The sequence below is a fragment of the Dasypus novemcinctus genome, chromosome 5 (assembly GCF_030445035.2).
Source record: "Dasypus novemcinctus isolate mDasNov1 chromosome 5, mDasNov1.1.hap2, whole genome shotgun sequence".
NCBI lineage: Eukaryota > Metazoa > Chordata > Mammalia > Cingulata > Dasypodidae > Dasypus > Dasypus novemcinctus.
In genome coordinates, this window is record NC_080677.1 from 12473348 (window position 1) to 12484851 (window position 11504).

The 11504-nt window shown below is 37.7% G+C and overlaps 1 protein-coding gene across 4 annotated transcripts in view; it reads left to right on the plus strand.

Annotated features, from left to right (window-relative positions):
* LOC101444383 (zinc finger protein 596-like) overlaps window positions 1-10841 on the plus strand; it is a 59396-nt gene extending 48555 nt beyond the window's left edge. For 2 of the 4 annotated variants that reach the window (XM_004456670.4, XM_058296718.2), the window contains 3 exons: window positions 272-367; window positions 911-993; window positions 1444-10841. In XM_004456670.4, coding sequence (XP_004456727.2) covers window positions 272-367; window positions 911-993; window positions 1444-2313 — 1049 coding nt within the window. In that variant the 3' untranslated portion in view covers window positions 2314-10841. The remainder of the gene's footprint in view (window positions 1-271; window positions 368-910; window positions 994-1443) is intronic. The other 2 variants (XM_004456672.4, XM_058296720.2) reach the window with 1 other exon arrangement.
* Window positions 10842-11504: the final 663 nt, after the last annotated feature.

The following is an 11504-nucleotide window of genomic DNA, read 5'->3' on the forward strand; positions in this document are numbered from 1 at the left end:
AAATTACTCCTTATTTAGAGTATATATGATTCTCTCCTTGATCTTGAACATGAGCAGCAATAACTAGAGGTCTCACTGTATTTGGCAGAAGTTTAATAGTTACCCCATTGTTGGTGAAAATAGTTCATGTTCCATGTGTTGAAAGTACTTTTCCCTCACTGACCTTCAGTGCTTACCTTTTCTTCTTTGGTAGTCTGCCATGGTATGATGATAGTACCTTGTTATCAATATTTAATTCAAAATCCAGGTATCTTTTTTTTCCTACAAACAGGCTATCAGGTCTGCAAATCAGATGTGCTTTCCCAGTTAGCACAAGGAGAGGAACTGTGGGGAGAAGGAATAGAATTTCACCAAAACCAGAGTCCAGGTGAGCTCTTAGAGCCTGTGCTCCAGTAGAAGAGGGGCATGGTCAGTTAGTAAAAGGTACTTGGAAATAGGAACTTCTGGTTTCCTTAGATGAGCTATACTTTCTGAAATGTAGGGAAGATACTGGGAAAGTTTTCTACATATTTGTCATTGTCCTATTTAATTCTATGTATTTCTCAAACTTTTTTCATATATCTTTGATTTGGGGAAAGCAGTATTCATTTGCTATCAGAATTAAACTTTCACATAATGAACCTTGTCCTGGTCTTATGCTTGGAGGGTTTTCCCTCTGTTTACCTCCCAGACTTCTCAATTTCTTTTCATACTTCTCATATTTCAATCTTGAAAAGCTTTCCTGATTGTAATGTCTTATAATATTTTCTTCTGCCTAGAGTATTCATTAATTTGATTTTTCTTTCCCAGCTAAGTGTCAGTGTTTGAAACATATTGACAAGGCTATTTAGGACTTTCCAACCTTTTTCATTCCCATAATGCTATTTTAAAAATTTATTGTGGTTTTTTTTTTTTTTTTCAACTTTGACAGGTAGAGAAAACACCTTTGATAAACAGCCAATGATATTTATGCAATCTGTCTTCCGGAAAGACGCATCTAATATCCTGTCATTGGTAAGTTTCATGGATGTGAACCTAGCCATCCAAATAGATACCTGAGGATGGAATAATTTAGGAATTCAGTAGAGTCGCCTAACTGTAATTAATGTTGGGATTAAATACTAATCCAGCAAAACTCTGTGATAATTTGAATTTAGAGGAAAATTAACCTGAACCCAAAACTCTAAACTGAGTTCCTATAAAGGGATAATTGCATAAATACCCTTCATATACGTGATCTTTGAAATACCATGAAAATAGATCAGACAGTGCTATAGTTGGGATGCAACAGCAGAGAAAATTTCTGTGTGTGAAGGAGAATAGCATATATATTTGAGTAACCTTAGAAAGATGTTAATTGGAGACTGTTATGGAAGGATTAATTTAGAATTCATATATAGGTAAATGAAGAAATTCATGTATATGAACAAATGTTTTACAGTCTCTCATCTAATTTTCCCACAGCAGGGCTCTCACCCTCAAAAGAATTCCTTTAAATGTAAATATTGGCAAGAAGATTCCACTCAAAGATCCTCAGTGACTGAAGATGCATTAACTCACATGACAGAACAACCATATTTCAACAAACAACTTGAAAATTTCCCCAGTGACCTGTCATCTTTTAGTGTACATAAACAAATTCACACTAGAAGTAAACCATATGAATGCCATCAAAGTGCTAAAGCTTTTATTAAAAGCTCTGTCCTTAGGCAGTATAATGGAACTCACATTGAAGAGAAACTCTATGGATGCCATCTGTGTGGGAAAACATTCAGTCAATATTATAATTTTAGACGACATGAGAGAAGTCACACTCGAGAGAGATCCCATCAGTGTCATCTATGTGGGAAAGCCTTCAGTCAATATGCTGATCTTACCAAACATGAGAGAACTCACACTGGAGAAAAGCCCTATGTATGTCAGCAATGTGGAAAAGCCTTCATTCAGTCTTCTAATCTTAGAAAACATGAGAGAATCCACACTGAAGAGAAACCCCATCAATGTCATATATGTGGGAAAGCCTTCAGTGATTATGGTACTCTTAGAAACCATGAAAGAATTCACACTGGAGAGAAACCATATAAGTGTCATCTATGTGGGAAAGCCTTCAATCGGTGTTCTAATCTTAGACGACATGAGAGAAGTCACACTCGAGAGAGATCCCATCAGTGTCATCTATGTGGGAAAGCCTTCTGTCAATATGCTGATCTTACCAAACACGAGAGAACTCACACTGGAGAAAAGCCCTATGTATGTCAGCAATGTGGAAAAGCTTTCATTCAGTCTTCTAATCTTAGAAAACATGAGAGAGCTCACACTGGAGAGAAACTGTAAGAATATCTATACAGGAAAACCCTAATTTTTCTAAACATAGATAGTATGAGAGTATTCAAAATGAAGGGAAACTCTGTGAATGTCATCTTTGTGGGAAAGCCACAGTCAATATTCTGGCATTTAATGAAATGAGAGAACTCACAATTTAAGTATTTATATGGAAGCATCTTTAGCCATAGATTAAACTTTAAGCTCACCGAAGAAGTCCTATACTACAGAAACACTAGATTCATAATCAGTGTGCATCTCCTTTATCATTCATACTGCCTATATTAGCCAAAGGGGTACTGATACAAAATACCAGAAATTGGTTGATTTTCATAAAGGGTATTTATTTGGGGTAGGAGTTTACAGATACCAGGCCATAAAGCATAAGTTACTTCCCTCACCAAAGTCTATTTGGAACAAGATGGCTGTCGACGTCTGCCAGGGTTCAGGCTTCCTGGTTTCCTACTTTCCTGGGGCTTGCTTTTCTCTGGGTTCAAGGTTCCTTCCTTCCTGGGACTGGATTCTCTTTCCTCTGCGTGCTAACTTCCTGGGGCTCCAGCTTAAGTCTTCAGCATCAAACTGCAACATCAAAACTCCAACATCAGAAAATCTGTTCTTTGCCATGCCTTTATCTCTGAGTCCCCACCCCTTGGTGTCCTCACGCCCTAATCATAACTCAGTCATGCCCAGGTACAGATCAGATTATAAGCATAATCCAATATTTCTTTTTGGAATTCACCAATTATATTAAACTGCTACACTACCTATTTAATCTTTAATTCATCCTGGAGAGAATCCATATGAAGCTCATCTATGTAGCAAGGCAGCTAGTACATAGTCTGATGATATACCACATGAGAGTACTCAAAATATAATGTAATGGAAGTGAAGAAACTCATTCACCACTCTGATAAGCAAACCAGAGAAATCCCATGTGAGAGAAATTCTCTCTACTCAATGTGGGTGTGCCTTAGTTTATAATTTATCCTTTAAGTAAAATGAGGGAACTCTACTGGATTGAAACACTAGGTCTGTAGTCACTATGCACTATCATTTATCCAAATACAAGCCTTGGTGTGCAAAACTTTAAGAATAATAAAAATATGAAATAAAAGGGGAAAGTCTTTACTAAGAGGATGAAACCCCTTGGGGGAGCTCCAGAAAATTCATGCTAGACAATGTATTCAATAAAAAATCTTGGGGAACCGTTTATTATGAGACTGGGACATTTGTGGGGATCAGCGATTGTGACTCTTGCAAGGGATAGGGTTTGAGGAGTTAGAGAAAATGATTGTGTATCTGAGGGTTGAGTTGTGAAGGTCAGTTGTGTAAATGCTAAGGTTTGGGATAGAATGTGTGAAGTCTGATTTGGAAGCGTAGCCTAATTTAATATGATTCTATGGTTGCTTCTAATGAGTCAGTGATGACTTGGGTCAGTTATTAAGTATGTGAAGGATAAGAACAAATAAATTTTGTTTCTGATCTTCGAGGAAACATTAATTTATCTCTGTGACTAGAATTTTTTTTTTAATTTTCATTTCATTTCAAGATACTTAGATTATACAAATGTCACATAAAAAATATAGGGGATTTTCATATACCCCACTCCCCACACCTCCCAAATTTTCGTACATTGACAACATCCTTCATTACTTGGATACATTCATTGCAATTGGTGAACAAGGAGGGTCCCAAGAGGCAATTCTTAGGCACCCTATAATACTAGGCTAAGTTTCAGTTTTGAGAGTGAAGGCTCATGTGCACAGTCATCAATATCAAGGGCCTGTCAATGGACCATCCTTCACTAGTCAGTGCCCCTGTAGTTGGGGCATTCTTGCTCATCCATTAGAGAATGTGGCAGAGTTCCCTGGGATGGGAATTTGATATTCTTTTGGTTATTTTGTGAATCTCCACCCACTGTGACAATGCCCCATGAGCATTTCAACACATTTATATGCTTTATATGTATATCCAGGTGAGCTTCCTTCCATGTGTCCCCCATCACTGACACCCCACATCAGTGATCCTTCACTGCCACAGTTGTAACCCTTCTGTGATTCAAAGCTTCTTCAAAATGAAGGCAATGAAATAGCCAAATACAATTAATAAAAAATGAACTAATGATAGTTTTAAAAATTCTAAAAGTACAAAAAAATTGGGATAATAAAAAATGAAAAATACTAAAAAAAATTTTTTTTGACATTTTGCCTTTCATCACTGTAAGATCTGTTGTCCTATATGTATGGTGACATCTTCTTCCATTTATTACCCATTGTCTTTTTTTTTTTTTTTCATTTTGTCCTCAAAGAAGTTTTAGATTCCAGAAATGTCATGTATCAAATATAGGGGACTCCCATATTCCCAACGTCCTCCCCCTTCTCTCCCTTCCCCTATTAATAACATTTTATATGTGGATGGTACATTTGTTACAACTGATGTACAAATATTGAAACATAGCTACAAACTGTGGTAAATGGTTTACATTATGGTTTACATTTTGGACCATACACTTATATAAACTTTGATGCAATTTTATTTTGTGTTTTTGTAAAAATATACTTTTTCCCAAATATTTTTTCCAATATACATATATATGTACTACGCTCATAGCTTCCTCCATTATTAGCATCTTAGTTTAGTGGAACATTTTTTGCAATTGATGAATGAATATTGAAGCATTGTTACCAACCAAGTCTGTAATTAACATTATACTTCAGACTTTTTGCTCTACAGTTCCATAGGCCATGAAAAATGCATAATGTCATGTGTCTGCCATGTTAGAAATCTCATAGTCCCAAATATGCTCTGCATTCCATGGAGTTACCCTTACCCCTCCCTTCTGGATCCCTGGCAACTGCTCTTTTTATAATGTTACCAGTTCTTCTATTAACACAAAATAACTACAATAACAATAAAATCTACTTTGGCCCATGGTTATACTCCACCATTATGTTTTTTCATTCCTAGTTCTTGAGGAATTTGGGATGATACCTGCTCTACTTTAGGCTGAGAGGAGACTTAGATATTATAGGGCAGATGGAAGGAATTGTTTTGGTTGCAGTTGTATATACACCTTGTTTTTTTTGTGTGTGTGACAGTAGTTCATCATTTTGTTGTTGTCCAGGGCAAGCTCAAAGAACTGGAGAATAAGAGTTGGCTGCTGCTCTGCTGGGACTCAGGGCTTAACTGGCATATAAACAATCCAAAGATTTAATTCTCTGAGATATATTTAACAGGTGTTTTTAGAATTATAGGTTCAAATGAAAGTTATAGAAGAATCATGAGGTGGGGAATTATAAATGGGTATAACTCTGTTATATTGGGGAAATGGATTATCATATATTCTCAGATAGGTCGCACTGAAGGGGTGTTGATATCATGCAGCTATGTGTCTTCCCTCTGGTGTCCAGACATCCTTAGAGCCCTTGGGAGCACTCTTATTTGAGGCTTTGTTTATTTTGGCAGTTAGTGAAATCTGTTTGAGACCTGCATAAGCGTAACTTCTAGAATAACCTGATTCACTTTGAAATCTCTTAGGTTGAAACATCCTTATATACATGGGATAAAATCCATTTCATATTGGTGTATAATTCCTTTGATTTTGTGTTGTTGGATTCTATTTGCAAGTATTTTGGTGAGGAATTTTGCATCTAAGTTCATTAGAGAGATTGGTCTGTAATTTTTATCTCGTAGCAACTTTATGTGGTTTTGTATTAGGGTAAATGTCGGCATCATAGAATGAGGTAATGTTTCTTCCTCTTCAATTTTTTGGAGGAGTTTGAGCAGGATTTTAATTCTTTTCAGAATTACTGGTAGAATTCACCTATGAATTCTTGGGCTTCTCTTGGTTGGGAGGTAGAATTCACCATTAGTCTTGGGCTTCTCTTGGTTGGGAGGTTTTTGATGATTGATTCAATCTTGTTACTTGTGATTGATCGATTGAGGGCTTCTGTTTCTTTTTTTGTCAGTATAGGTTGCTCATGTGTTTCTAGAAATTTACCTATTTCATGTAAGTTGTCCTACTTGTTGGCATACAGATTTTCATCATTTCCTCTTATGATACTATTTATTTCTGTGGGGTTAGTGGTGGTGTCCCCTGTCATTTCTGATTTTATTTTTTGGATCATCTCTTTTTTTCTTTGTTAGTCTAGATAAAGGTTTGTCAATTTTATTAATCTTCTCTAAAAACCACTTGTCATTTTGTTATTTCTCTCTTTTGTTTTTCACTCTCAATTTAACTTAGTTCTACTCTAATTTTTGTTGTTTCTTTCCTTCTATTTTGAGATTACTTTGCTGTTCTTTTTCTTATTTCTCCAGATGCACAGGTAGGTCTTTTTGTTTATCTCTCTCTTCTTCTAATGTTGGTATGTATGGCTATAAATTTCCCTCTCAGTATTGCATTCATTACATCCCATTAATTATGATATATTGTTCTCATTTTCATTAGGTTCTAGATTTTCACTGATTTCTCATGCAGTTTCCTTATTGATCCACTGATTGCTTAAGAATGTGTTTTAACTTTTATGTATTTATGAATTTTCTTGTTTTCCAACCTTGATTTTCAGCTTCATTCTATTGTGTTCAGAGATAGTATTTTATATAATTTCAGTCTTTCTAAAATCATTGAAACTTGGTTTATGACATAACATGTGGTCTATCCTGGAGAATGATCCGTGAGCACTTGAGATGAACATATATCCTGCTGTCTTGGAGGTTCAATGTATGCATCCATTAGTCTAGTTCCTCTAATATATTATTCAAGATTGTTTTTTTCTTTATTGATCCTGTGTTTAGATGTTCTGTCTATTTCTGAGAGTGGTATATTGAAGCCCCCCACTATCATCATAGAGGCATCTTTTTCTCTCCTTTGTTTTACTATTGTTTGCCTCATGTATTTTTGGACACTCTGGTTACATGCATAAATGTTGATTGTTATTTCTTCTTGGTAAATTGCCACTTTCATTTTTTAGAGCTCCTTCTTTGTCTCTTGCAACAGTTTTTCATTTAAAGTCTATTTTGTCTGATATTAATATAGCTACACCAGCCCCTTTTTAGTGACTGTTTGCATGGAAAATCATTTTCCAGCCTTTTACTTGCAACCTATTTGTGTCTTGGGTCTAAGGTGAATCTCTTCTAGACTACATATAGATGTGTCCTTTAAAAATCCATTCTGTCCATCTTTGTCTCTTAATTAGGAGTTTAATCCATTCTCATTCAATGTTATTACTGTAAATATAGTACTTCAGCTATTTTTTAGGTTTATATGCCTTATATTTTATTTTTGTTTCTCTTTTTTTTACCCTTTTAATTACCTTTACTAGTATTCTTCCTTTCTGCACTCTCCTCCAAACCTCTCTCTCTTGTCTTTTCCTTTCAACTTGCAGAACGCTCTTTAGTATTTCCTGAAGTGCAGGGCTCTTGTTGACAAATTCTCTAAATTTCTGTTTATTTGTGAATATTTTTATGTCCCTTATTTTTGAAGAGTAGTTTTGCTGGATATAGAGTTCTTGGCTGGCAGTTTTTTTTCTTTTAGTACTTTATGTCATACACTGCTTTCTTACCTCCTTGGTTTCAGATGAGAAATCACATAATCTTATCAAGCAACACTTTAAAAAATTATTTATTTGTTTGTTTATTTATTTTAATGTTACATTAAAAAAATATGAAGTCACCATATAGCCCCCACCCCCTTCACCCCACTCCTCCCACATCAACAACCTCTTTTATCATTGTGGCACATTCATTGCATTTGGTAAATACATTTTGGAGTACTGCTGCACCACATGGATAGTGGTTTACGTTGTAGTTTACACTCTCCCCCAGTCCACCCAGTGGGCCATAGCATGACCTACAATGCCCAGCAACTGTCTCTGCAGTACCACCCAGGACAACTCCAAGTCCTGAAAATGCCCCATCATATCTCTTCTTCCCTCTCACTACCCTCAGCAGCTACCATGGCCACTTTCTCCACATTAATGCTACATTTTCTTCCATTACTAATCACAATAGTTCCAGAATAGAATATCAGTAAGTCCACTCTAATCCATACTCTATTCCTCCACCCTGTGGACCCTGGGATGGTTATGTCCACTCCTCCTCTATATCGAGAGGGGGTCAAGCAACACTTATATGTGATGCGTCTCATTTTTCTTGCTGCTTTCATGATTTTCTTTTTGTATTTGTCATTTGACTATCTGATAAGTATGTGTCTTAGAGTAGGTCTGGTAGGATTTATTCTATTTGGAGTACATTGTGATTGTGCTTCCTGAACCTGTAGATCCATGTCCCTCATAAGAATTGGGAAATTTTCAGCCATTGTATCCTCAAATACTCCTTCTCCCGCCTTTCTTTCCCTTCTCTTTTCCCTCTGGGATACCCATAATGTATATGTTCATGTGTTTTGTGCCATTATTCAATTCTCTGAGTCCCTGCTGATTTTTTCCCTTTTCTTGCCTATCTTTTTTATTGTGTGACTTTGGATGTGGTATCTTCCACTTCACTAATTCATTCCTCTGCCTGTCCAAATCTGCTATTGTGTTATTCTTGTGTATTTTTAATTTCTTCCATTATGCTTTTCATTACCAAAAGATCTTTTATTTTTTATGTATACTTACAGTTTCTTCTGTATGTTCCTCCAGTGTCTTTTAATATCCTTTATATCTTCCCTCATCTCATTGAATTGATTTAGGATATTTGTTTGGGCATCTGTTGGTTAGTTGTTCCTCATTCTGGGTTTCCTTCTGTTTTTTAGATTGTTCATTTGGGCCATAGACATTTGTTTATCTTGATGAGTTTATTCTCTCTCTTGCTTAGGGTTTGATATTTGTTTGGCTTTGTGTTAAGGGTCTTTGACACTTGCTTCCTCTTATTCTAAGTCTTTAGAATTACAGACAAAAAAGAATAAAGAGAGAGAGTAAAACATGTATAAATAAAAATAAAGAAAAATGTGCAAAAATGTATTTTAAAAACTTGGAAAAAGGAAAGAAAAAGAAAGTCAAGAAAACAGGAAAAGATGAAAAGGAAGAGGAAATGAGAAAAAAGAATGCATAAAAAAGGAGTGCCTCCCTCTCAGGTTACAGTCTTCCAGCTAGGCTCCTCCCTATTGGCTGCCCCTGCCCTCTAATCAGTCAGCCCATGTCCTCTCTTTCTGTGAGTATCCAGATGAGGGAGGGTAGGAGAGAGCAAAAAGGGAAAAAAACCAACAGAGCCTCCCTCAGGCCACCTCAGAAAGGCTACTCTCTTTGACCACCCAGGCCTGTAAGTCACTCCATGTCCTGCCTCTTCTCAGGTATCAGAATGGGGAAAGGGAGAAAAACAACTGGGCCTCCCTCCCAGACCCCCAGCAGCCAGCTAGTTTCCTTCTTGGTGAGTGCCAATTCCCAGGAATCACCCCGCAGCTCACCTCTCTGCAGCTACATGGGTAAAAAAAGGGAGAAAAGGAAAGAAAGATAAAACAATCGGGCTCTCAGGCCACTGGTGTTTGATTTCTTGGTTTGGTTTCTTCTCATTGGCTGCCTGTGCCCACCAACAATCACCCCGTGGCTTGTCTCACCACAGGTACCCAGGTGAGGAAAGGGAGAAGGAAAAAGAACAGGCTTCCCTCAAGATTCTGTTTTCTGGCTAGGTTCCTACCCTTCTCATGCCAGTCCAGGCACCCCTACACTGCCCTCATCACCCCACAGCTGCTCTTGCCTGGGGTCTGAGTAGGCAACTGGCCATTGGCTGGATTGTGCATCTGCCTTCTCCCTTGGCTACCCATGCCTGCCAGCCATTCAGCCCATTGCTGGGCACTCCCCTACTGGCCTAACCACCCCACAGCTTGCTGCCCTACTCAGTACTGCCCTGGTCACCCCACAGCCATCTGCTCACCCACTGTCTGTGCACCTAGTCCCTGGCCAGCTTGCCCTGCAACTCCCCTCTCCTTCAGTACTTGGCTGGGCACTTTGATGCCAGCCTGATTGTTCCATAGTTCACCACTCTCCCTGTGCCCAGCTGGGCACCCTTCTCCAGCCACCGTCTCCAATCACCACCCTGGCCCTGTGGCTTCCCCTATGTCCCACAAGCCTGCCTGCCTTCTGCAGGTTCTGGAGGAGGGAAGCCTGCTGTTCCCTACTCCCCCATCTTGGATGTCCTAGAATATTCATCAATGGGTGAGTGTGTCTTCTATTTACCAGTTCACTGAGTGAAGCAAAGGCCCAGATAGTTCCCATTGCCCCTCACTAGTGGCCCAGTGCAAGAATCAAGTCTTTTTTTTTTTTTTTAATAAACATGTAATAGATTTCAAAATCTATAAGACCCATGTATAGTGCCATTCTCAGGGACCAATTTGTGGAAATCTAGTCCTAGACATTAATATTGGAAAAATTTTGATCCAGAGCATGCATGTATGGAAACTTCTTAAGAAATTTCAAGCATAATTTAAAAAGACTGCTGAATGTTTTCCTACTAAAATTGAGGCTACTAGAAGTATATATGTTCTCAACACCAGACTTCATATTTTATATAATGTTTTTATTTATTAAATATTTATTTCTTCCTCATTGTGCTTGCTCTCTGCTCTCTGTGTCCATTTATTGTGTGCTTGTCTTCTTTTTAGGAGTCATCAGGAACCATACCTGGGACCTTTCATATGGGAGGGAGGCCCCTGCTGGCTTGAGCCACCTCTGCTCCCCTTTATGTAATATTGCAAAATGAATGCAGGAAGAATCAACTTAAATAGACACCAAGTAAAGGATGTCTTCTCTCATCCCTTCCATTATATATAGATATGATGGTGGACTTAGTGTAACACTAAGAGTAGAAAGAAAAAGCTGAAAACTTGGGAAAAAAAGAATCTGCATTCATTTGCAGATGACATGATTCAGAAACAGTGGGGTAAGAAGGCAGTATCATGCCATATATATAAAGTGCTGAAGAGAAAATATCAACCAAGAATTCTATTTCTGGCAAAACTGTCTTTCAAAAATGAGGTGAGATTGATACATTTCCAGATAAGCCAAAGCTGACAGAGTTTGTCACCAAAAGATTGGCTCCAGAAGAGATGCTAAAGAGAGTTCTGTAGGTTGAAAGGAAAGGATATTAGATGTGTTAGCCAAAGGGATGCTGATGCAAACTACCAGAAATCTGTTGGTTTTTATAAAGGGTATTGGGGTAGAAGCTCACAATCACAAGGCCATAAAGGGTAAGTTACTTCCCAAAGTCTG